The sequence below is a fragment of the Micropterus dolomieu genome, linkage group LG11 (genome assembly GCF_021292245.1).
Source record: "Micropterus dolomieu isolate WLL.071019.BEF.003 ecotype Adirondacks linkage group LG11, ASM2129224v1, whole genome shotgun sequence".
NCBI lineage: Eukaryota > Metazoa > Chordata > Actinopteri > Centrarchiformes > Centrarchidae > Micropterus > Micropterus dolomieu.
This window is the reverse complement of record NC_060160.1, coordinates 16,138,776-16,166,475: the sequence shown is the minus strand read 5'-3', so window position 1 is coordinate 16,166,475 and position 27,700 is coordinate 16,138,776. Positions and strand designations below refer to the sequence as shown.

General features: G+C 40.9%; 2 protein-coding genes across 2 annotated transcripts; one reads left to right on the top strand and one right to left on the bottom strand.

Moving 5' to 3' along the window:
- Positions 1-1,068: 1,068 nt before the first annotated feature.
- degs2 (delta(4)-desaturase, sphingolipid 2) lies at positions 1,069-6,865 on the top strand. Its single transcript, XM_046062908.1, has 3 exons — positions 1,069-1,267; positions 3,858-4,600; positions 5,251-6,865. The coding sequence occupies exons 1-3, from the start codon at positions 1,186-1,188 to the stop codon at positions 5,392-5,394; spliced, it is 969 nt and encodes a 322-aa protein (XP_045918864.1). The 5' UTR covers positions 1,069-1,185; the 3' UTR covers positions 5,395-6,865.
- Positions 6,866-7,740: 875 nt separating this feature from the next.
- On the bottom strand, positions 7,741-21,390 carry evla (Enah/Vasp-like a). The gene is made up of 13 exons (XM_046062006.1): positions 21,199-21,390; positions 20,280-20,460; positions 15,218-15,275; positions 14,850-14,905; positions 13,037-13,966; positions 10,794-11,047; positions 10,488-10,603; positions 10,232-10,259; positions 9,567-9,609; positions 9,175-9,235; positions 8,890-8,947; positions 8,712-8,769; positions 7,741-8,503 (listed from the first exon to the last, which is right to left on the bottom strand). Exons 1-13 carry the CDS (start codon positions 21,388-21,390, stop codon positions 8,466-8,468), a joined length of 2,073 nt encoding a protein of 690 aa, XP_045917962.1. The 3' UTR covers positions 7,741-8,465.
- Positions 21,391-27,700: the final 6,310 nt, after the last annotated feature.

Below are 27,700 nucleotides of genomic sequence, written 5' to 3'. Positions count from 1 at the left end.
TACTTTTGCTCACCTAAGAATGCTGTGGTCTAATACAAACGGTGGTATGTCCTTAGTTGTTTAACACATCTACCAGGAAATAAAAGCTGAAATTCTGAACTGTCTCATACTCATCTTTTGATCTTAAACCCAAATGTCTTCAGTGAATAACAAAAACAAAGGAATTTGCCTTACCGTTCCAATACTTTTGAGGGGTGTGTGTGTGTATGTGTGTCTGAGGACAAACCATCAGCCTATATATGACTCTTGGCCAACACCTCAGCTTTGTACTCATTTGTACAATTTAACATGTAGTTGCAAATTAAGCTTGCATAATAATTTTCATTACTGAACAATATGTTGTCTTTTTTGTTTGATTATTTGGTTAATTATTGGTCCATGAAATTTAGAAATTAAAGTAACATTTCCCAGAGGCCAAGGTCACGCATTCAGATAGCCTGTTAGGTTGTGTATGAGCAATAGTCCAAAACCCAATTTATAATATAAAATGGAGAAAAGCAGCAGATTCTCAAATTTAAGAAGCTGGAACAAACAATTGCTTTGTATTTTTGCTTGAAAAATGACTAATCAATGGTCAAAATAAATGTATGTCAACTTAGCAATAGGCTACATGTCTTGTGCTTACAGTGTATTCAGGAAGAAATCTAAACACATTCAACAATTTGGAAACCCCATATGTGGGACTTCAGTGTAGGCCTATTTGTGGTACTTAAGAGTGAAATTATAACATATTTCTGCTATGGCATCAATAGTAACTCCACTGATATTCAACAGGTTCTTATGTTACATAGTGAAAATATAAAAAAAACACAAACATGTTCATGGGATGGGGACGAACAACCTAACAACAAAGGTGGTCCTGTCAAGAAATAGAGCAACTTGTCTGGACTGTATTTAGGCCCTACTGCATTTTATCCCTCTAAATATATTGTAGCCTAATATCATTAATATCATTAGGCTACTACTGTTATTTTTCGCGAGAGAACGTAATGAAGGTGGAGAGCATGGTCAGCAGGTGCACAGCCAACTTTAATCCCTCCTTCAGCTCCTCGGGGAGGAGCTTGTGATCACACCTTACACTTTCAGCCTGCAACCTGTGACAGTGGGTGTGCCCCGACGCTGTGAAGGTTTGATGACACACTTAACGCCACAGAGCCGGTTGCCTTGTCCAGAGAAAGGATAGCCATGGGGAAAACAGGTGGAAGACACGATTTTGAATGGGTCTACAATGATCAGCCGCACACTTCAAGAAGAAAAGAAATTCTGGGTAAGAAATTAGGGGAAGAAATTAATAAGGCTTTGTCAACGCTGAGGAATCTGCTGAATTGAATGTCGGGTTAGTTTGTGTATTAAGTTGAAGTTTTTTTTCCCTCTCTCACCGCAACCCATTTAAAATCGCAGCCGGTTAAACCTGTTTATTAGCCGCTGCTTAACGAGCTATCAGTCCACAGTGGATGGAGGGGAAAAACTGAAAGATAAACACAAATTTGAATAATTCCCTTACGTAATGGAAGTTACACCACCTTTTTGTAAGTAGGCTACACGTAGAAAAAGTATCTCTTTGAAACTGCAGCTTTTTAAGGTAAATATATTACATACCTTGTAATTCAGTGCAGATGGTTGTCAGAGATAAACACAGTATCATTTCCATAAGAAATATGACTAATATTTAAAGCAGATTACATGAGTGGATGTTTCTCACATTGTTTACTCTCACAGTTGACTTAACGTGGGTGGCTGCATTATTTATGTAATGGCAGAAAATGTCCTCTTACATTTAATCTTTTATGTTATAGTTTGGCATCCTCAACTTTTTCTCTCATTATTAACTTTTTCTGTATCAGTATACTCATTATATTAGTCTGTCCCCACATGTAGGGTTGAGGTTGCTGTTCCTCTCCTCTGCTTCAATGTTCATTCAAGGCCGGGAGAGGATTTCTGTTCCCCAAAACATAGAAACCTAGACTGTGTAAATGATTATGCATCCCTTTGCTCAGGGCCAAATGCCCAAAGCCGCTAGGCAGCAGGTCTCTGGACCAGCTGATTTTCTGTTGTAGTACTTCTCTGTCACTCTCTTTTTATTAATAAATTCTTCAAAGACAATGGTTGGTTTTCACTTAATTATTATTTGCTTAGTCCATTTCCACGACAATTTACGGTAATTTTGAGATATTTTGTGGGTAAAAGTCACTACTTTTTAGAAAGAGAACATATGCATATTAGCAGCAAAGCCTACATTAACATAGTCACCATGCTGGTAAGGTGTAGATAGGCAGATAGAGATGGAGCGAGAGGAATGGCATGTTTCAGTATCACTCCTGACACTTAAATACCAGAAGATGTATTTAGTTTTGCTTGGAAATTCCACAGAAGGCTGTAGCCAGTTATTTTTGTGTAAACCAATCTGCCTTAATTTCTCTTGAATTCTCTTGTCAGACAATAACAGCATATTGATATCAGGTGCTGGTGACAATGGCCATGGGCTTGCTAGGTAACAAGACACATTCACTGCTCATGACAAACACAGACGCAATGCAATGCATGAGGCGAAAGGCTTCTATGAGAGTCAGGGAGGATCACTGACAGAATAACCTTCATTCAAACAAACCGCCTTAAACCACTTTTGTTGTATTTAGTGGATTCATGCAAGATAATATTTGCCTTAACTGTGCACTGTATGTGTCATCATTTCTTATTTTATTCAAGGATATCAAATCTGTATTTAGAACAGTTATCTTTGGTCATCATCTAAACCTTTTGATGTATATTTGATCATGGCTTTGTCCAGCAGTCTTGTGGTCGCATGTGATGGTTTGTTTGACACTGCTGAGCCCTGAATTATTAAAGTGTTTTGTGTTTAATTGTCCCATGCCCTGCTTGGAGAGGCAAAGGGATGTGTGGGTCAAAGCTTGTTCCTTTTTTACACTATCTTGTGGGATGTTTTGATTGATGAGCAGTTTTATGAATTGAATAGCAAGTTGTTTGGCACCCAGTTCTGGCCTCGGCTTGCATGTCATAAACTTCATAGTACATCAGCTCTTGCCATCGCAGTAGCTTGTGAAGTCACGCACATGATTAATGGTTGTGATGCTGCCTCATGGTTGATTATTTTTAAATCCTACTGTTTATGTATATTAAAAAGGAATGTGTAAATATGTGTGTTGGGTCATCTTGGCTAAACATTAACTGAAGAAAGAGGGTTTAGGCTACATGCACCAATAATGTCACTGATACTCTGGTGTTCTTTACCTACCATTTACCACTGATCCCACTTTACATAGAGGTGAGCTGAAGGCGTGATGAGAAGCAGGCCAGATTTGCATGAGTTACAAGTCTTAACCCCTGCGATCCTGAATTTTGAATGGATAGGACGAAACCCTTTCTGACTTATTTGCACCAACTATGTTTCACTAAGTGGGCTATAAGGGGTTGCCAGCATAACACATCACACCCTTGTATCTTCCTTTGTGTTTCTTGTCCCTCAGCAAAACAACACCTCTGCCAATTAAAAATGGCTTTGTCAGCAGGCTCTTCTCAGGAGAAGGGCATGCAACATGCTCGATTGTGCTCTTTGGGATACACAGTATCGTGACAAAGTATTACCCAGTCATAAGTTGAAAATAACATTGAACGAGCCCTGGTAAATGGCTTTCTCTGCTGGATTCATAACAGATATTTTACTTTATTTAGATCCCACGTAATTATTTAAATTAAAACTGTCAGTTGGTTCCCTTTATTGTCCTCCTCTTTTCAACTCTAAAACTTTTCCTAAACCTTTAACGTTCTTCTGCTTTTGCTGCATTCTTTTATTATCTTCAGCCTTCTCATCCCTTTTTTCTGTCTGCTTCTCTCCTCAGCCAAATATCCAGAGATCAAGTCTCTAATGGGTCCGGACCCCCAGCTGAAGTGGGTGGTATCAGGCATGGTCCTAACCCAGCTCCTGGCCTGCTACCTAGTCCATGACCTCTCCTGGAAGTGGATCTTCTTCTGGGCCTACGCCTTCGGAGGCTGCATCAACCACTCCCTGACTCTGGCTATTCACGACATCTCTCACAATGTGGCCTTTGGCAACAAGCTGGCGAAGTGGAACCGTTGGTTTGCCATGTGGGCCAACCTGCCCATTGGGTTGCCTTACTCTGCCTCCTTCAAGAAGTACCACATCGACCACCATCGCTATCTGGGTGGCGACCAGCTGGATGTTGACATCCCTACAGACATTGAGGGATGGTTCTTCTGCACCCCGGCCAGGAAGGTGCTCTGGCTTTTTCTCCAGCCCTTATTCTACGCTCTTCGCCCATTGGTGGTCAATCCTAAGCCAGTGTGTCGCTTGGAGATCCAGAACGCAGTTGTTCAGCTCACAGTAGATTTAATTATCTACCATCTGTGGGGGCTGAAGCCCATTGTTTACCTGATTGCAGGTTCTATCCTGTGTATGGGACTGCATCCCATCTCTGGACATTTCATAGCCGAGCATTACATGTTCCTGAAAGGACACGAGACATATTCTTACTATGGATCACTGAACTTGATCACCTTTAATGTTGGGTATCACATGGAGCACCACGACTTCCCGAGCATACCTGGCAGTAAGCTACCTCAGGTGAGACTCTGTTACTGTGATAAATCATGACTAGATTTCCAATAGGTAAACTCTGAACTTGAGTCATTTTTTCTGAGAGTATTATTGGTTGAGTGGTAGAGAATGAGGACGGTTGCAACATTACATCACCACCGGGTGTGGGCAGATAAGACGGGCCTCTCCTGTCTTTCAGAAACAAACAGAAAGGTATCAACTGCAAATATTTATCAGATGAAAGGCCAGGCTCAGTCACTGATTAACTGAAACACCACAGGAGCATGAAGTGATTCACAGTGAGATACCAAGCTAGAAACTGCTTTAATTATACAATTTGTTTGAAAATGATTTAGTTTATGAGCTATTTCTTTCTTAACAGAGGGAATATTACCCTTTTTAGATTAGAAGAATCCATTTTTGAACTACCAAGTGATACATGTTTCAGGATTATATTTTTAAAATGTCTCTTTGGAATAGAAATAAAATGAAAATCTGTGGTAATTTCTTTGACAGAAATCAGGTGACATGTTGAATTAGACTAGTTAGTCGCCGAGATGTTTCTGACACTTTACATCTGCAATTTAGATGTGTGTTTATATGTATATCTGACATACAATTTACGTTCTTCTATATAATTTTTTTTTTTTTAAGTTTTCATTCTCTCTTATTTGTAGGTCAAGCAAATCGCAGCAGAGTATTATGACTCCCTGCCTCAACACACTTCCTGGATCCGGGTATTATGGGACTTTGTGTTTGATGACAGCATCGGCCCCTATGCCAGAATCAAACGGGAGTACAAGCTAAGCAAGCAGGAATAAATCTGTGACTAATTATGTTTCACTCTTTATGTTTCCCTTTAAAGAGGAATGTGAATTTCAGTCAGTTAATAATCTAATTGACCACTATGAAATATTATATTCTCTTGTTTAGATTTTGTGTGTGGCTGTTATTGTACATAAATGTTATACATGTTCTCACCTAAATCTGTCCTGTACTGTACTGTGACTATAGGACAAATGAATGTGCACATTTCAGTTTCATACATACAGTTAATGGAAATGGGAAGAGAATTCGGTTACAGCTAGGTTGTTTCCTTCACCCTGTTAGTTTTCATGCTTCTATTCCTGCTATAAACAGAAGGCCCCTTTGCTGTGTTACAGGGATGGCACTGATACAAGAAGGAGAAAATAATGATGAACATTAATATTTCCTTATCTGCAACAGGAGACAACAATGATAATAGTATTCAGAACAGAAAAACACCTCATTTTTATAGGTTACAGGTCACATACATTCTCATCATCTCGGAGATGTCACTAGCTCTGTGTTCTATTTTTCCTGCCGAATGTCAGGCTTCTTAAGAATTTCTTTTCTGAGATTCTCAGAATTTCGATTCTGAGAATCAAGGCTTACGAAAGCCTCTCAGATTACTCAATACAATTTCACCATTGATCATGCAGAACAGTGCTGAGGTGGAAAATGAGCATTGAAACTTACCTGTCAGTAAGAGGAGCCTTTTCTTCAGTGACGCCCCATTCTGCTTGTTTGCTGCTCCATTGTGCTGTAAACATGTTTGATTATATCTACAGGAAGTGGACAAAATAACAGAAACACTGTATAGTGCAAAAGTAGTAGTTCTTTAGAAAATTCAAGTTTGAGTCTCTAATGTTGCTCAGCAAATATTCCATTAAGACTCTTTGAGTCAGTGTTAGTGAGAGTCTTATTGAGGCCACTGGTCCCCCTTGCTCATGCAGTTTTGCCATTTTTTCTTTCCCCTGTCTTCATGAGTTTAGAGATCGCCACCCTGTATAAATTTTGGGTGGTCACAGCCAGTGCACCAGCAATACAGCCAGTGACAAATATTAATCACAATTTTCATGTTGTGAGTGTGCCAGGCAACAAGAGAGAACAATTACGCCTGATATTCACTTCCTGAACTGCAGGTGCATCCAACACAAAATACAAAACGATACGTAATGTCATGTTGAAATAGGCCATAAAAAAGAAAACAGCATTAGCAAAGAGGAGCAGTGCTCACAAGTTGTCCCTGACCTTCACTCAATGAAAGTCTTCTAACGACAGCAAAGCAGCACTTCTGACTTACAAATAAAAACATTACAAGCTTTACCAAATTAGCAATTACTGCAGAGCCATTCTATTGCACAGTGTTTGTTATTTTGCCCACCTGTATGTACATCTTAATCTATGTGTTGTGATTGATATTTGTTCTTTATATTTAAATGACTGTACTATACATGAAAACAGTAAAAAAAGATTATAGATTACAACTATAAATATTGAGTTTGTGTTTTCCATTTCCTGAATGTGTTTTGTGGTAACCAAATGTGAGTTTTCTTAAATATTAATTTTGCTTAATTAAATATAATTTATTAATGATATTTAAACACACACACACACAGTTTGATTTGACGCAGTCTGTTTTTGTTTGAATGAATTTACTTCCAGATTTTAAATTAGAACGTAGTTGAGAGCGGACAGAGTGGATAGAATGCAACAACCGATATTCAAACAAGTCCTTCCTGCAAAGACACATTTAGCTACCATCACATAGGCCTACCATTCACCTTCTGCACATTTTTACCTAGGTAAGATTTGCATATTGCCAGAGCAACCCCCTTCATTTTCCCCACTTTGCTACCATTATTATCAAGTTCAACTTCTCATATACAGAAAGGGGAATCTTCATGGAAACAAACCACTATAATAAATGTACCACCGTTTTTCTTTTTTTCAAACCAAATAAAAAAACGAATTAATAGAGATGGGGGGGTTCATGCATACTTGGGAGGTTCACAAAGCATAGGATGACTAATATATAGTACTACATTGTTTTATATCTAGGTAAAACCAGGTGGCACATTTACATGTGTTGGCCTGTTTTTTGAATGATCCCCAAGTTTCAATGATTTCACACATCTGAAAGGGTAGAGAGAAGCGTATCCCTCGCTCACACTGGAGTTGTAGAGCAGACTGTTATTGTGTGTTATCTGATTAACTGCCAAAAAATCAATTGCTCATTTGTAATGTGTCAAGCCTTGGATGCGAAGGAAAGAGGTTATTGAAGTTGCTAATTGTGGTTCAAACATTAATAAGTTTTCCAACATCTCTGGAGAGAAAAGGTTAGACGCACAACACCAGTATGAACAAGGTCATAAAAAGCCAGTTTCTTTTTTTTTTTGTTTTTTTTTTATATATGCCAGTCTGGGGCAGGTGAGTCTGCAGCACCATGATGCCCGTATTGTGCTTGTTATCATCAAATAGTTAGGGATAAACTAACCACAAAATAATAATAGAAAATATAAAAGGCTGACATAAATGCTGTGCAAGATTCCTTTCTCCTTCTATAATATCAATAAAATACTCATTGTAATCAACAGCATCATCATTATCACCACAGTTTTTAAATAATAAAACAGTAAAAACTTAGAAAACAAAAATATTTTCTTCTTAAGACTTGGACTGAACAGAGAACAAAGAGCTGCAAAACTGGGCTGACTGAGTCTATAGGTGCACAGAGAGGACCACAACACCAAACTCAGCACGAACGTCCGTCCATCCTTTCATCTTAGTACATTCTCATCCTCTGTTTGAGTTCATCAGTCCTTTTAATCGTTCTTTATCCATCCTTCTGTTCCTTCTGCTCCTCTATCTCATTAACCCCCTTCTCGCTTCTTCTCTGTTTCTTTCTTCCATTTTTTCGCTGTCCAGCAGACTCAAATGTTGGCACAACATCTCTGCAACTTGCATCATGGCATCGCGAGGTCACAGAAACATTGAGAGAACATTCCTTGGTCCTCACGTCTGTGCATCTGCATGTCCATCCACCTCCAGCTCCTCCTCTTGCTCTCCTACTGTTGCTCAGATGAGATTAGGATGTACTGATTCTGCCGATTTCTTGTCTGATGGCTGCAAGAAAAGAACGCGGCATTTTAAGGAGTGAAACTTCCTGCTTGCTATGAATTATAAAACCAACACACTTTTTGTTAGGATTTTACTCAAAATAATAAAGTTTTCCTGCCAGTGAGTTGTAAAAAGTAGTGTTTGGAAAAGATTAAATGATTAAACATGCTTTGTGCCCCTGGATACTGCCATGAACTTTACAAGCATTGCTTACCGTTAATGATTTCATCTTTCACCTTATGCAACTCGCGTACAACTTCATCCAAAATTTCCTGTAAAACAAGATCTGCTTGTGAGTTCACAAAACACAGGGTGTGTGAAATCGTTAATCCAGACAGTATAAACCCTTAATATCCTTTGTGTAATAAAACACATTTGAACATTTTACCAACCTGTTTCATCCTGTCAAATTCTGTGTCAGCTTCACTAGTGCTGCCAATGGGTCTCACCCTGCAACACAAAATAATAAATGAGTTGAATAAGAGGAGCCAAGTGTTTTTTCAATGGATGAGTGCTACAAACCACATACGTATGGATTACATCTTGTTATACAGGTTTTTTCTTAAACACAGTTTTGCCACGTTTAGACAATTATTGAAATCCCTGTGGTTAATGCTAGAGGTTTATTATTTCATATGACGACCACACTCTCTTTACTCCTCCTCTTATCCACAGACCTGGACACCAGAGACGACTTGTCTGCAGAGTTGGATCGTTCCCATGGCTTCTTCACAGCATCTGGCGAAGGGGAAAGCACACATGGCATAAAATAAAACCACTCAACAAAATATGTCAAATAAACCATTTTAGTGTTGTATACTGTATTGTGTTTTTAATTGTATTTTATGTAATTGCTAAAACTGTACGTATTTCTAATGTACTGTATTTATTTCAGCCCTATTTCCTTTTCCCTAAGTGGTTATCCCACTTGTCAGGCCGCCATTGTAAATAAGAACTTGTTCTTAATGACTTGCCTGTAAAAATAAAGAATAATAATTTAAAAAAAAACTGTAGATACAAATGTACTGGCCGTGTTGTACAAAATTCTGGTGGGAAGGCTGTTCTGTACCTGTTGAGTTCTGATGACCTGGCCCTCGACCACTGGAGTCATCCTGTAGCAGAGAGAGAAATGTATTATCATTACACAATAGTCACTCAGTGTTACTATAAGTTTCCCAATGAGGTTAGATGACATTTGGGAAATACACTTATTTGCTTTCTTGCCAGGAATTAGATGAGATCTCATATCTGTATGCTAAATATAAAGGCACCGCCAATAGCTGATAAGCGTAGCTTAGCACAAAGACTGGCAATTGGGGAACATTAGCTAGCTTTGCTCTCTCTGTAAGTAACTCAATCTGCCTACACGCACCTCTAAAGGTTATGTCTTGTTTATTTCATCCATACAAAAACATAAAAAGCAGCAAGTTGTTGTTTTATGTCGTGTTGGACTAATTCTTGGTAACTGTCTGTCACACGACCCCCGTAAAACCATAACATGCCATTTTTTACACTTCAGTTTTTGTACAGTTTAAAAAAAAGTGACATACAAAGTATTACATGTGCTGGGAGGTGGATTGTGTTAACCCTGGACAGAGCCAGGCTAGCAGTTTGCCCCAGGTTCTAGTCTTGATGCTAAGCTAAGCTAACCTGCTGCCAGCGCCAGCTTCATATTTAGTGTATCAATCTCCTCATCTTGCACATTTCCAAAAATGTCAAAGGCACAAGACTTACTTCATCAGGTTTTTCTGAAGCTTTCCGTCTATGAGAGGAGGAAACATGTATATGAGCAAAATGTGACATAGACATACAAATAACTCAGTAACTAGTACAGAAAGATTGAGACAGTGATAAAATAGTACTACAAGAGCTTTTTGAGATAACCATTTCCAGCAAGTAAAGTGGAACAGAATGGCTGACAGAACAGGTATTTTCCTCTGATATGATTAATTTAAGGTAAAGGTGACGGGTGTGTGTGTGACTGTTTTACCTGCGAGCTAGTAAGGCATTCATCTCCTGCATCAGTCCTTCCCCACCACCACCACTGCCACCACTAGACCGGTTGGAGTCACTTTTGCCACTAGACCCGGGCGGACTGCTCTCATCCTGAAAAACACATTTTAAAATCGGCTTCAGTTTTTTTGCTGTGCAGGTTTCTCGACTGAGAGTGCTCTTTGTCTCCTTACCTCCTCCCCACAAAATACACCAATGACATGGCTTCAACAATTAACGACTGATTAAATAAAACCAGAAGGACTGGACCTACATCTCCTGAGCTTTCACCATGGAGGCTCACCCTATGCACTTTACGTAGTTTGGCTCCCGCCAGTGCTGCAGCTAGTCCTGAAGGTTGGTGCTGGACCCCAGGTGGGCCCCCAGGAGGCCCTCCACCAGTGGGCAGTGGAGGGGGCATGGGTGGGGGCACTGCCATTGGGGGAGGTGGACCTGGTGGTGGTGGTGGGGCTGGAGGACCAGCCATGGGTGCTGGAACTGCAGCTGGAGGAGGCGCCACAGAAAGCATAGATGGGTGACCTGCAGAGACAGGGGGGCCTGGGAGGGGCAGAATTAGATACTGGTTAATGGGTGGTATGGGTTGACTTACCTTTCTTGCCCCTTGGAAAGTTGTATGAAGACTGAAGGAATGATATGCTCTCTCACTGTATAATGAACACCTGACAACTGTTTACTACAAGACTGCTGACCACTGGGTAGCGCTTGTGCAGCAACTTCAAATGATTTACACATTACAGTAGTCATATCCATGGAGAGAGGGATATTGGCTATTTGGTAAATTAGCCAACAACAACATATTATTGTCTTACGGTAATTCAGTTGCAAATGGGGATGGTTTTGAAAACTCCTTGGGGGCTCAGTAAGTGCAGGTGGGAAACTCAAATATCCAAGATAGCTGAAAGCAACAAACTGCTTAAGGCCACACATTAACCTTGAATGAATGAGAAGGCCTGACACCGATTTTCTGAAGGAAAGAAGCAGGGCTGCATTTAATGTGAGCTGCCTTAAAGACAGATCATGCAGAGCAAAGGCAGCATTGGTCTAAAATATGTTGATTTTTTAGTTATTTTAGAGATGTTAATGTAAATCTCTGTCTACTCTCATTTTCTGTACTTACAGTGACACCTTATCCCACATGACAGAAAGAGGCTGCAAACAAGCAACATCTACGTTTGCAGTATTGCTTGTGAAAGTGACAGGGGCAGCCACATGAAACAATAAAACCAAGAGCAATTTAAAAAAGCCCCAAACAGCATAACCACGTGGCAATAATGTTACTTTGATGACAAAATAAAGGTGACAAAACTTTGATCCTTCCAGAGCATAATTAAATGAATGGAAAGCTAAAGCTACCAGGAGGTAAATCTAAAGAGATGTATGTCATACTTACTTACTACACTTTTATTGTGTTTTCTCTGTACTCCAGCACGTTGGATTTCAACTGAAACAATGACTGAGATTAAAGTGCCGACTTTGGGGAGGGATAAACAGTGTAGAAACTGTAGCCCTGTATAATACAGTCTTCTGATATTAGGGGACAGAAAGTAATTGCACAAGTGAACACAACCTTAAATAAAGTAATCTTAATATTTGCTTGCACTTGGAGTTAATGACTTGCTGAAGTTTATGAGCCATAAACATTGGCAAACACATGGTATTACCCCTGGTGAGAATACTGCTACCATTCATGGTGGCATTTTTCCTCAGCATAGTTTTCAGTACACGAAACACCTGTTGAGCAGGATTGAAGTCAGGTGGCTGACTTGGCTGGTCAAAAACATTCACATACTGGGTCATAATAGCTGCTAGGTTTCTTGCTTTTATGTTAGAGTTGTAGGCCTTTTCCACAGAAGACATTTTGACATGTCACTGTAAGAAAAGCACAGGTGTAAATAACAGTTGATGATGTTTGAATTCCATCCAGTTGCTTCAGTTTCAGGGTTTCACTGGCTCACTACCATGACCCACTGACACATGACATCTTTATTGTTACTAATAACAGCTGTGCTTTTCGTGGTACAACAAGTCAAAGTCCTATTTACCTGCTGTATGGTGCTGAAATTGGAGAACTACGTATAAAAGTGTCAATGAGTTCTAGATTGTTCAAAAAGTTTAAAGGCTATATGCACACACACACACACACACACACACACACACACACACACACACACACACACACACGTATTTCAAATACAGGCTGATTAGACCTCTAGTCAGATTACTGTTACTAAGTTAACTGGGTAGCGATATCCATAGATATCCATATCTATATAAAATTGATAACAGTTTTCTCACCCTCTTCGTGTGGTGCTCACAGTACTAAGAAGAGGTCTAATCAGACAACATGTGAAAACACCTGTGTGGGTGGACTATGGGTGTGAAGGGCATTATGGGCGGGTACATTTTGTGTTTTTAAGGTTCTTGTGTAGCACTATGGGTGAGACACAAACACATACACACACACAGTACACATGTAACATCCCTCTGTTGAGAGACTACCTCCTCCTCTCTCCTCCTCATACTTACTGCTGCTGACCACGGGGGCCTGCTGGGGGACGGGGGAGGGGGTCTTCTTGGGCGAGCCCCCATCAGACATGGCAGTGTAAGAGGGGGGTGAGGAAGAGGAGGTAGTAGTGGTGGGGGGCTGGGCCTGTTGGTAGAACAACTGCTGATGTTGTTGTTGTTGCGGATGCTGTTGCTGCTGAGGGTGGAAAGTGGATGCGTACTGGGGTTGGTGACTAGGGGCGGGGCCTGGGGCTGTCTGACCTATCAGAGGAGGCATGGGGACGGCCTCGCAGTACTGTGGGGTGAGTGGCAGATGCTGAGAATGAGGAGAGTAGGAGTCGTCTGGCTGGCCGTTGGAGTGAGGGTGGGGCTGGTGCTGGGGGTACTGGTGAGGGCCTGTCATGGAGCTCGGGTCAAGAGGTGGGGGCTTCATCCTAGTGCTCAGGGGTGGGAGGGGATGAGCCATCGGCAGGACGGGCTGTGAGGGCAAACCCTGCTTCACAGGCATGGCCATCATAACTGGAGGGGAGGAGGAAGGGGGCAACTGGGCGTACATTTGTTGCAAATGGGAGGCGGACCAGGTGCCGTGTTTAGGGGGGAGCATGATGTCTTGTTGCTGCAGTTGTTGTTGAAGGTGTAGGTGGCGGGCTGCTGTGGGAGGAGACAGGGGGATCTGACGGACCTGTCGGCCCTGGGTGGTCACTCCTGCCTGGACTGGGGAAAAGGCTGAGGCGAGTGAGGTGGAGAGCTGAGAGGAGAGCTGAGCCTTGTCCCTAGCAGCCCCCGCCTCTTTCTCCTGAGAGGGAGAGGAGGAGGCGGAGGAGGGAGGAGAGGAAGAGGCCACACGGACGTAGGAGGGTGGCAGTGTGCTAGCCCTGTACTGTCTGTACTCAGGAGGAGTGTCTGGGTGGGTGGGTGGGGTGGAGACTTTATATTGGAGAGTGGAAACGACTGTGACGGGCAGAGAGAGAAAGACAGAGAGAGGACAGAAAGAAAGAGGAGATGCATACGAGGAGGAGGACGAAGGAGGGCAACAAACAAAGGAAAACAGAAAAGAGAAAAACGTGAGAAGAATGAAAAGCAACCAACTGAGCAACCAAGCAAGTAAAGATGAGAAAATCAGGAGCAATCCAAAAACAGAAGCCAATAGCAAATAAGAAAGAATCAAAATATCATAAAAAGCAAAACAAGCAGCAGAATGCAACATGACTGAGCCATGGTCAGAAAGCATATGGCATTTCCCCCCAACAGTAGCTGGAAGAAAGAGATGGCAGTAGAGCATGTTGCAGGGACAGGGGGGTACTGATATCGCCACTGACAGCAGGGACAAAGGAGGATGTTTAAGTCTGTATGTGCATTAAAGGGGCAGACTTGAACATTTATATGTGTGCATGGATAAAAAAGCATAAGGTCATACAAACTGGGGAGTAGTGGTTAAAACTAAGGCGGGAAACACTAACACAAACGACAGTGGGAAAGCCTGTTTGCCTCCAGGAACCTACCATATCAAGGTCTGAAATCTGGAATTTATTAATGTTGAATTCACCTGTTTGCTGTGGGAAAGTAACGTGTGCCTGACCCAACAGTGACCATTTCCCTCAATAAAAAAACAAACAAAGCAGAGCAAATATCCATTTGCTCCCCAGCGCAGCTGTCTATTGACAGTTGGAGTGTGCTATGACTTTTTTTGTTGTTGACAGTTTTCTTTTGAATGCTTCCGTAGCTAGGAGCAAACGCTATTTCAGCCTTCAATTCATGTTGGTCTCCACAGCAGCATGTGTAAGAGAGTGTGTGTTATTATAGCTGGGTGTGGGTGTGTCTGTTTAAGCCTCACCTGATCCTGACGTTCGTCGCTCCCTCTCTTTGTGCATCTGATGTTGCTCCATCATCCTATGAATTGGAAGGATGTCACTGCTCTTTTCTCACTTTCTGTTTCAATAAATCAAGCCAAATGCGTAGTTTGACTGCCTCTCTGTTTATAACACTATCATCAATGATCAGAACATCAATGACTGCATTGTCCTTGTAGGGGTTTCTAGAGATTAGAAGCAGCAGCAAAAAGATGACCGTGACAGCTTTGTTTGTATCATAAAAGTCTTCTTCCATATGCTCAGAATTTGAATAATATATGTTTTAATGTTGGCTTTTCTGTGCAAAGACAGCTTCATGTATGCTCTTCTATACAGCGGTTAGAAATCATACCTCCTCTGTGCCTCGCTTTCCTCTGAGGAGGGCCCATTTTGACGCTGGACAACTGGACTGAAAGACACAAGGTGAAAAAAAAATCAACCACATAAAAATACAAATCCACACGTCAGCCATCATCTGCACTCGTAATTAAGTTAAGCTGCTGATCTGCCGCTCTACTTTTATGTGTAAACTTTCTATTTATAAAAGATTCTAAAGGCTAAGAAAACTCCCACTTGGCACTGAATATCGGCTTTTACTGCAGTAGATGCTATTAGAAGCCAAACAACCGCACAATACAGAGTGTACCACAGACAGTGAGGCTGTGGCCGAGGCATGGTAGCCATCACACCTCACCTTCCGTCCCTTTAAACTTTCCCCTCTCCTTCTCCTTTCAACTTCTAGTTTCCCTCACCCATCTGTTCACTGCATGAAAATGCATTGGTAGCTTTGTCACTCTGCATTCTATTCATCTCAATTAGATGTGTGCCTTTATAGCCACCCTATACCGTTAAAATGTTTAGTGTCGTTCTGGACTGTTTTTACTGTAGGATTCAGCACAGGTCTAAACATGGACTATAACCAATACATGTATGTAACGTCTTTCAGTCTCAGTGTATGTGGGAGATTAATAGGGAGTCATTTTAAGATTTCCGTAAACAAGCCCTCAAAATCACAATCATCTTATATAAAGAGTCACAGAGAGTGTAGGAACAGAAGCTGTATTTACTGAATGAACAGACAACAGCAGGCATCATATGAGGATCTTTGCCCCAGAGAGCCAACAAGCTGTTTATAATGTAATTTGCTTAACATTTTGACAGCCACAGTAATTTCAACTGTAAACCACAGCAGAGAAGAATCTAAGAGAGTGGAATAAACAGAAATATCAGAAGACGATATCATGCAAATCTGAAATCAAAACGCATTTAACATGAGCTAAAGGATTCTTGAGTATAAAATACTTGGGATTGGTCAAGATATAATTCATTAGCGTTTAAGTCCCTATTGTCCACTGTAATGAAGTCACCATTGGCCACATAATAATCTCAGTTTAGCACTTTGTTTGTTGACCAACTACAGACTCGTCTTCAGCTCCCCCCCTCTACTGAGTGACGGAGTTAGAGCCTCATTCTGGGGCGGCTATTAACGGGGAGAATCAGGGAGAGCGCTTATCACATATCATATCAAGAACACCCACGGGTGATATTTCTGTTGGCTGTGTCTGGAGCAAAGGTGTGGCAGGCGGGGCAATGGGGGCAGTCAACATGAGGCAGAGCTGTGGCTTCAAACTGCAGTTGGAAAAGCACCGCCTGGACCACAGCGAGGACTGAAAGTGATGATTATAACTACCTGGGATTGTTTCGATGCATTGTTCAACCCTTTTGACAGAGCACAACAATGGGCTATAATGTGACCATTTTTGCCTCAAACTTTTTAACCTATTGTTTTTAATACTTTAACCTGCAGTGCGCATTTTACTCTCCCTTCTGACAGCAAGATATGACATATATGCTCTGCCATACTGAGTTGCTGCTGTTGCCACAGTCACTCCCCTATAAGCTCTGGCAAACCAATCATTGGCATATAACACATCACTACCAGATTTTAAAACTCCGGAAGGCCTATAATGCGAATAGAGAGAGATTTTAACTAGTGGTCCTTGGCTTAATCAGCATTGTATGATTGTACTCTTTTGGCAAGGGCTTGAATGTAACGGACGTTTATTTATATGTAAAAGTCCCGCACTGTAGCTCTAATATTATATGCTATCAATTAAACCAATCAATCAACTACACACTTCTTGACAGTACCTTTTACACAGGCAAATAAAAGTGCTTTAAGCTAATAATTAGACAGTTTTAATGTTTTTAAAAGTGGAATAATGTAACTTATTTTATGTACTTACAGCAAGTCTGTCCACCTAGTGTTACTCTTCCTGAGGTTTCTTCCTTTGTTGCGACATTTTTTCCCGTTTACCTAAATTTGTAATTGTGGGCCATATAAAAAAATGTACTTGACTTTTGCCCCAAACCCTTAACATTAAGTAGTGTTTTTCCATCATCAGGCAATAACTAAGAAGGCTGGCGTGCTTCAATTCAGGCTGCCATGGCAGACCCTGGTTGGTGGATTTCTTTTGTTGAGCTACTATAATGAGAAGCACAGAAGAAAAGAAGTGATGCCTGGAAGATGTCTTGTTCCCCTTCCTCCTTGACACTTCCCTGAACTGTGCTTGTTAGCTAATGCTAATTATTTGCTTCTCTCGCAAAGCTGCACATTATAATTAACAAGTATCCTGACGATTAAAAGCAAAGAAACTCTCTGCAAGCCGACTGTTTGCTCTGATCAGGCTTAATTAAGTATTTTAGAATTGCAGTTCTGATCTTGAATAAGCAGATCACAATGGATCTGATGCTAAGAGGGAGTTGCATACATTAATGAGGTAGATGTGACGGAGACAATTATCACCCCGTGCATATGTGTTTGTGTGTGTGCTGACATACTGTATGGTATACGGCTCTGGTTGTTGCCATGGTAAAGGTCAACGGAAAAACAGGAAGCCCAGGGGAAGAGAAGGCCTGATCAGACTTGTAGCATTCATTGGAGCTCAGGCGACAAATGTGTATGCATATCTGCGAGTTGTCTTAATGTGATCAAAGGAAGATCAATTATTACTCCCTCTTGTACTGCCATTCTCTCTTTAAACACTCACAAAGCCACCAACTTAAAAGATGACGGATTAACAACAGAAGTAGTAGCAACAAGTGAGATGGATACAATCACTTTGCCACCTTTCCTTAAAAATGACACGTCTCAAAGTCACTTTTATTCTTATTTGTGCTCTTTGAATCTCAATGCTCTCTGGGTGTCTGGTGCCTTGTTTAATTCCCTTACTTTTCCCAAAGTCACTGATACTAAGGCTACTAGAGCTGTTTAGGATTGTCTGTCTGTCTCACTTAAATAAGTACTAACTTCCGTTGCACTACAGATTGGTAAATCTCCTGCTCTGAACAGATACATTGTTAAGTTCATCATTTTCAGGCTGTCCTCTCCCTTTCTGACTCCCGGACTGACGTGTGAAATACTGGGTAAGTTTTTGGGAGGGGAAATTACTCCTTGGTGGAAACAACTCATAGACATCTGAAACTTGACAAGGAGCCCAGACGAGAAACAGGCTTTTTTTGTGAGGGGTCACAGCCATAAAAGGTTGGGAACCAGTGGTTTAATAGTTAGCAATGCATTGTATTTTGTAAGCTCATCAAATATTTCTTATGTAGAATTTTTGTTTAGGAAAAGTGGCTGTCAAATAAATGTAGAGGAGTAAAAACTACTATATTTCCAGCTGAAATGTAGTGGAGTAGAACTCTAAAAGTACATAAAAGGGAAATACTATTAAGTACAAGTACCAAAAAATTGTACTTGAATAAATGTACTTAGTTTCCACCACTGTAAACAAAACAATGCACAATTACCTTCACACCAAAAAAAGCAGTCTACTTTTATCATAGTTAGAAAATGGCTGGTGCTCAACTTCTCTTACCATGGAAAACATGCATGGCTAGTGGGCACATATCTCTGCAGCACAACACTTACTGAGAATGATGATGGCTGAAGAAACCCTTCTGAGGACACCAGGTGAAATCTCTGGAGTCAGCATAATGAGAGACTCACTCAGCACTATATGATACTACTTTCTATATGGCCACAACTTCTTTCAGCAAGAAGTAGCATAAACAACGTGGTTGAGTAAGTAAGGAAGTGCTTCCCAGGAACAGAGACCCTTTTGCCTTGCATGACGAGGCCCAGGATCCCACATCCAAATGCACCCAAAAAAAGGAGGGCTGCCATGTGAGCACGGTGGGGTCCGACATTAAGGCTCCGCATGGGATATTTTAGCCACCAATAGGAGGGTCACAAGGAAGGGGTTGGATGACACCGCAGTTAAAACACTCAAAGGTATTCTCACTCAATATCTAGACACACGCACACACACACACACACACACACACACACACACACACACACACACACACAGCTTATAAGTAGCTTGTAACCAGAGCTGGTCAGAAGCTATTTAGTAACTAAAAAAGATGTTGCTAGTGCAGTTCAGGATTCCAGCAGAATTTATTCATATCCATGTTTAAAAACCCTAAAAAACTACAAATCCGCCAATTTAACTACATCTCTAATCATGCTGCTTCCCTGCAATACAGAGTTATGTTTTACTTTGGAAAGCACTGAAAAGTAATGCACCATAATGTAAGTGAAAATATCCACAACAAATATTATATATATAATAATATATCTTTAAAAGAAGACAAATTTCAGTCAGCAATCAACCAGCCTCTGATTTCAATATTATTGTTTGGTTTAGTGTGCAGAGTGTAGCTGCAGTATATGTTATTAACCAGCAGAGGGTAGTACAGCTTAGTTAAGTAGTTACATAGGCTCTGAATAGTGCAGTGTATTGACTGTGGACATATAATCAATCATTTAGATTATTGATATCTGTTTAAATGTATTGCTTCAATATTCCTAATCATATTCAACATGCTTCTGCTGTCTGTATACAATGTACATTCTGTTTAACAGCTCTATTCAGAAAGTATCCATTACAGAGTGTAAAGGCAGTCAAAAAAAAAACATTGCTGAAAACATTCAAAACTATGTGGATTATTTGATTGTGGTTTCCAGACCTTGAGAGCAAAAAATAGAATTAAACGGATCACAGATGACAGTTTACAGTTCCAGACACTCGGTTGTAATTTGAACCAAAGTGCATTTAAGGTTCCATTAGCAGGTTTCCAACACCAGTTTAAGATTCAAAAACTTCAGCCTCTCATGTCTCTATTGAGACGAGCCATTTAATTTGATTAAAATTTCAGAAAATGTCTCCAAAAAACCTCACAGCCTCCCAAGAAATCAAATACAAATCTGGGCATCAGCGCTTCATGAAGGATGTCCATAATAAAAAGGTAATAGAGAGGACTGTGTAATGGGATACACCAATAGTGGTCAAAGGTGTGCATTAAAATACCCAAAAGATTAATTCATACCATATGTGATGAATCCTTACCTCCACCGTCGGGTGAGCTGAGGACATTGAGGGCGAACAGCATGGCGTTGGAGAAGGTGGTGGCCTCCTCCTTACTGGCAAAGTTCAGCCCGTAGACCTGGCGGGCGTCACGCCACTGATGGAAGGTCGGGGTGGCCTGATTGTATTTCAGGCCCTTCACTATGGAGTAGTTGATCACCACCTGCAATGGGGGAGGGATAATGAAGCTGTGAATTAAAACGTTTTATAGATCTGATCATGTGCAACTGACTGGTAACTCATAAGGCAGGAGATGTATTGACAACTGTTGATTAAGTATTACAGTCAAAGGTTGGTGTTCAGGGAGTGGAAAGAGATTCTTATTTATTTCCTCCTTCACATTTTACCGGCTGTTTTATACCAGCTCCATACTGATTTTCTAACCTCTACGGTACCAGTGTTCCAAAGAACTGCCTTAAAAAAAACAGCACAACAATAATTTTTCTCAACTGGCAAACCTGTTTAAACTCTCTCTCTCGAGTTTGCGACTTGTAAATAGCTTTACACCAACTTCCAAGTCATGATTATGACTATATGACTATATTATGATTTTCTGAAAGCTCTGATATATCTGACTTGGCACTGTGCTGAAAGCAAAAAACATGAACACCTCAGCCAACGACCAGCGTTCAATGTTATAAACCCAAATTGAATGGATATGGCGTGATATTGCTAATGCAGGATACTTTAAGCCTAACGCGACCAACTTTTGGATCATATCTTCTTGATCTCGTGAATGCTCACAAGTCGTTAATGATAAAATATTTGGCGGTTTGAGGATAAGAACTACAAACTACATCACGGAATTCATGAGTCCTGAATTCCACTGAGCATCACAGACTTGTGATCTGTAAAAATGCATCTGAGGGAGGAGAATTATTATTTATTTTGCTTCTCTCACCTGCTGGTCCTGCAGTTTGACGCCCACCACTCTGAAGGTGTTGTTGGCAGTGTTGTGGTAGATGTTGATGCGGCTGAAGCCCTGCTGCCCAGGCTTGATGGGCACCCATTTCTTACTGGCATCGTCGTAGACCATCACCGAGGCCCGCGCCTGGCAGATGCTCTGTTCACTGAGGGAAAAGAGAGAGAACATAACAAGAGTCCAGTTAAATATGTTAAATGTTGACTGTGGAGAGACATAAAGATATCCAGTTAATGTATTTTCTCATAGAGGGTTTCTTTGTATTTTACTTGCCAGTACATGAGTATATCTGTTAGAGTACAGACATACAACCCCTACTATTATGTCCCAGCTTTTGAAAATGAATCAAGACAGCTTTTAATGAGAAAAGTTGAGCAATGAAAGCTAACAAAACAGTAAATAGCTGGAAAGTAGGCAGGATTTGGTTCTCTAAATAGAAGAGAATACTGGATTATGGAGATGCATCACTACGCTGTTAATCGTCATAGTGTTTCTCACTAGAATAGTGTAAATGTGACGGTGGTCAACAAAATAAAACCAGTGAAACAGAGTTACTGTATGATTATGTGGTTAGCTGAGGGGTCACTGGGGAGCCACACCTTTCACTGCAAGTTACCACATTAGGAAAAACACACTGCCACTGTAGAAATCTTGACAGCTTGTGTGTACTGAGAAGTGGGAGGATTGCCATTTTTAAAAACTATAAACAAGACCTCAACCTAAAACTGAACCCTGGAAAATTCCCCTTTCCCTCCCGCCCTTTATTGTGGCGTTGTGGCATCGTTACAGCACAACAAGAAATGCTCAGAAGGGCATGCGCGATATGTCGGAATAATGATACAGTGTGTTAAAAACATGTTTGATCAGCAAGTGTTTCGCCAGCTGGAGACTAATTTAGTAAAAAGCTAATGAAAAGTCACACGCACAAGCACACAGCTATGAGGAAGCATAAAATTATCATGTTCACAACCCCAGAGCTGAGAGGGGATGAATTCACTAAAAAGACACATTTGGCCATTGATTTATGTGGTTTAGGCAAATCACACATCACAAAAATACCACTTTCAAGAGATAGGCTACAGCGTTTAAAAACAAAGATGTGAAACTACTGTTATGACCGCACCATATGCAGCTGAAGGTGTGAAAATTGCCTCAGTATCGAAACACATAACAGCAGGTGGAGAGGTGATGTGAAGTGAAAATTGCTTCTCTAATTCACCTCTTTTTTTCACAGACTCAATCTATGAAATGCCAGAAAGCTCACTCATCACAACTTCCCTCAGCCCAAAGTAGTGACATCTTCAATTTTCTTCATTTGTCTGATCAATACACAAAAACCAAAGATTTTTAATTTACTAAAAGATTTTAAATTTACTATCATATATGAATAGCAGCTGTTTGGCATTTTTGCTTGAAAAATGGCGATTAATAGATTATCAAAATAGTTGACAAATCAATTAATTAACAAATTGTTTGAAAACAAATTGCTTTAAAATCTACAATTTCATACAACCTGTTACTGTTTTCTTGTGATTTGATACATTTTCAATAAGACATGGGTATGGGAGTACACAAGATTGTGTCTTACAGCCGCAGTTTAAATCCATAATTAGATCAAATTGTACAAAACATTTGTCCCAGCAGCAAACTCCCAGCAGCACAATACTGAATAACACAAAATAAAAGCAGTGCTTGAGAGCATGGTAAAGCTAGAAATGAATGAAACAAGAACTAAAGGTATGATAAATTGTTCTATTACCTTCAGAGCCTGAAGTGAATGAGATTATACTGTACGCTGTAATGGTATACCCCTAGCAATTTAGGGCAATTACATTAACAGTGAAAATGGCAGAATTAATAAAACGAGGAAGGAAGCAGATGCGTGAAGCAAACACCTAAGCACAACCTTTTCCTTTGATGTGCCGCTCTGCAGGAGAAAGACAGCGTGACACCTGAGAGACCACTCCTCCCGCCCCCCGGACTGCTCTAACACATGGTTAGGTCTCAGCCAGCTTCCTCTCACTTTCCAGCCATCATCTGCTCTCCGGTTCCATTGCGGTCGTCTGAACAGCCTCAAATAACTCAGCAAAGATGAGATAGCAGTGCTTCTTTTGGCTTCATTCAAATGCTGCACATGCCCTCCAATAAATGGCTTTTGATGCACTTCATATCCAGTATTTCAAACAAAGAGATATTTAGTGCATTTTGGACGTATTTCCTTAAAATGTATGGTATAAGTACGGAATTCAGAATGAAACGTGTTGCATGCTCTCAGTGCTACAAAATCATTTAACAGAGGCCTCCATATCAACAACCTTTCACTTCAGTCTTTTCTTTTATTTAAACATCCTCTGTTCGTGAGATTCCCAGAGTGAAATAACCTGTTTGACACATGATAGTTGTATACAGATGTTTATTTCCGTGCAACAATGTTAGAAAGAGTAAAAACTGAACGGCAATGTCATGTTGTTCCTGAGGGAGAGGCCTTTAAAACTCACTTGACAGATGGATTTCAGCAACAACTCCCACGCCTACAACCACCTCCCTCTGTCAATTATCCATCATCCCCCACTGCACAACTGTTGTTGAGCTAACCAGCAGCAAAATCAAAACCCAATTTATTCATGGCAACGATTCAAGCACAGAGAAATTGTGTTGAACAATGGATTCAAAGAGATGATTTGGTTCAATCTCTGTGTAGTGAGGATGATGCAAACAGGCAAAAGGAAGACAAAATTGAGTCTACATGTAGATGCTGATGGCTGGAAAATAGTTACTCAAAAAATATCCTCCATCTAGGGACAAACAGGAACTTCAAAATCAAACAGGAAACACATTTGTCATTAACACAAGTAGACATGAATGCAAAGTCCCTGAAATATGTTCAAACATGGCACAGAATCTGAACTCAACAATTCACTCCAGATAACATCAAAATTCCTGTTTGACTGCTGTGACACAGACGCTGAGATTCATCCTTAACCTAATGCAAATGTCATCTTACTCCTTATATATCAATTTGAAGAAAACCTAAAACAATAATCGTCCTTTCCAGTGGAAAATAATCAGTTTCATCACTGATAAGCCAGGCTGGAAGATAACACAATCTGAGAAGTTCACTGCCTCCACATTTGAGGAGAACCTCCTATTCTTAATGCAAACCCATGAGAGATAACTACAGACACCATGTTTCCTACATGTCTAAATTAAGTTAAACAGACTCTCTAATCACATAACATACACTTCTTTCCACTTCAGAGACCTGACAGACCACCAGAGTCTCACTGGGAAAGGAAAGGGAGGGGAGCAGGGAGGTGGCTGCATCTCTGTGATGGATCTTCTTACAAAAACAGGCCCTATTTCTGGAGCAGTTTGGGCCAGAGGGATGGAGTGCCTCCAGCTTGACGTTGATGGTTTCAATTCTCTTCAAGCAGTCAGAAATAAAGCCGGCGTCTCGCCTACTCCTTCTTTACATACAGTACGTTTCTCAATCAATGCATCATGGGATGTAGAGCAAAAAAAGAAGAGAAAGAGGCTGGCAGACAATAAAAGTTATTTCCTTTAGTTGCGTTAACTGAAGCGCTGAACTAGACCCTCAGAGCAGCTCATCTAATTTCAGCAGGGGGAAAAGACTTCTCACCACTTCTGACAGTGTGCTAAATGCTTCTGTGTCTGATCTAGTTACTGAGGGTGGCGGACTCTCTCTAGGTCACAAGACAAAGAGGAGACAAGGCACAATAGGGCACATGATAGCTGCATCACATCACAGCTGTGCTTTGAGCAACTAAAAAACAAACAAATCTAGAGGCTCATATAATATGGACTTTCAGCCGGAAAAAAAGAGTGACTGACTGAAGAGATGACAGAGAGGCAAAGAAAACAGAGTGACAATGTGTTTGTGATGAAAGAATAGCAGGCAATATGGCATAATCTGAAAAGGGTCAGCTGTTGCTAAAAATCACAATCAGTGACATTAAAGTAAGGTGATGATGTTCAGAGCAGGAATGTACATAACAGGAAGAACTGGTCAAATTATAGAACAAGAAAACATTACTTCAGAATTGGGCTGAGCCTGATTCGACTGTCAATCTCACAGTCGGAGCTTCGCAGCGAAACAAGGATCATGCCATTGTGGCGATATGGGGGTGCTCAACGTCGGATTTTACATAGAACTACCAGTTTTCTCCCAATAACTTAACATATAGCCTATTACAATATACATTTCAACGTTTAATGCTGTAAATAAACATGTAAAAAGAATACAACTTAAAACAAATGTTTTTAAAGTGCGTACATAAATCCAAAATTGTAACCCTAACCCTGGGTCGTCAGTGCGCATGTGTAGGTGTAGCGTGTGTGTGTGTGTGTGTGTGTGGTGGCGGAAGAGGAACACTTGCTGAAGAGAGCGAGCCCCAGCTTCACTGGTGTTTAATTTAATTGTTTTTAAATAGCCAGCTACTTGAAATAGACCCGTGAGGAACTGCGACGTGCATGTAGTTGTCGGCAGCACGGCATGCACGCAAAAGTCACACAAGACCGGTGAATGACAGGCGAAAAAGAGAGAGAGAGAGAGAGAGAGAGAGAAAATGGTCTTCAAAAAGCCTCAGTTTGGCTGCAAATTTGCAGTGTAAGTTGAATGAATAGAGACTGCAGCTCTGCAGCTTCTCAAGATTAACGCCCCCCCGCAATAGCAGCGCACACTATCAGTCGACTATAGACATGACTTGACAATTCTGATTCAATCGACTATGTAAATTCTTAGTCGGGGACAGCCCTATGACGCTCATGACAGCAGTGAGAGGGAATCAAAACAGTAAAGTTGCAACCTACACCATTACACCTAGCTAAACAATGAGCTAAAAGATAAGGCAAGTGGTGAGGGGAACTGCAGAGTCAGGTAAAGTTTCTCTGTGGGTTCATCAGTATAAGTGACCCCTTTCACACAAGTAGTCATGTGAACCATTGTTAATTTAAAATTATTGATTATAGCCACTCTAAGGAGTTTCACTAAGGTGCAGAGAGATGGAAAGAACTACAGATGACTGATCATTTGGGCAGTTTCCTTCTTCAGGCAGCTTAAATCCTCTGAAGGTTTAAGCCTGCTGGTATTTTTTCCTCTTGTGTATTCTATAGACTACATTATTAAAAATGCAAGAGCACTTCCCCACTACAAGCTCATGAATAAAAAAAAGAATACTGTACATTTCTCACACCACATTGAACGGCTAATGAGACAAGCACGAATATTTAAAAGGTTGTATTTAAGGTCTGTTGCTATTAGCTGACAATATATTTGTATTGGTGCAGAGAAAACAGATGTATTCTGAATTTAAAGTATGAATCTACTACTACTAAAAAGGATTTGGCTAACAGCTCCTGTCTGAGCATTTCACCTTGTTTTTGCTGGACTAAGCAGATTTCTCAGAGGAGGCTGTTACAATATTCACCTCAAAAGACAGCCTGAGAGGGGTGAGGAAAAAAAAGATGAGATGTACAAAGCACGGAGAGGGAAGAAGAGAGACGAGATGAAGAGACGGTGGAGAGAAAAACAAGAGCAGAGAGGATATGAAGGCTCCTGCCACACTGAGCACTTCCTCATGTCAAATAAGCCTCATAGGCGAATGGTGAAAAGGAGGCCACATTCCCAGGCTTTTGAATTAAGCAAAGCACTTCCCTGCACACATGGTGAGACATATGTGCCACCCCCCTCGCCCTACCCTCACCCGCACAAATCCTATGCATACACGCTCTGTGTCACGGCTGTGTATTTTCAGTCAATTAGCAGAAATCTCAGTGCTGGAGGAAACAATGTCCGAACTTCATGTCTGTAGATATGAGTGTGCATATTTAGGTGGTTTCGCGTTCCTGTGCGATTCTGCAGCTTCATGATTAAATCACTGGTTGTATTTAGGCTGTGAACGTGTTTCCTTGGCATACTGAGAGAGTGGGTTGGGGTGGTGGGGTGTATGTGGAGTTCTCTCTGGGTAGCACCGGAGGGCAGAGCTCCTGTTATCATGGCAATTAGCTTTTGTTGCTGGGGTAATTGTTTCATCCTGCTGGTTCACAGTGGAAGGCACCCGAACAGACCCGAACAAATGGTGAGTCATTCAACACAGCCCCGCATGGCCGGGTCATGACAGCAGCTCAGATTCTTTAGGCCTTTGTTTCTGTGATGAAAACTAAATGTTCAAAACACTACTAAAGGCTACAAAAGCTGTAGAGAATTGTGCCATCAGCAAAGGTCTATACACTGATACAAAAGTGCAGTACACTGTATAATGACAAAGCTAGTCATGAGTCCTCATAAATCTTCATAGCCCCCATAGTTCAGTTTTTAGGGATGTTTGTTGATTATCCTTAGATTTCAACTGAATAGTGCAGTTATGTAGTCATATAACACTCCACTCAAAAGTAATTAAATACTTTCACAAACATGGATGGCTGATCTAATTCACTACACGTTGCCACATCTGTATTATTT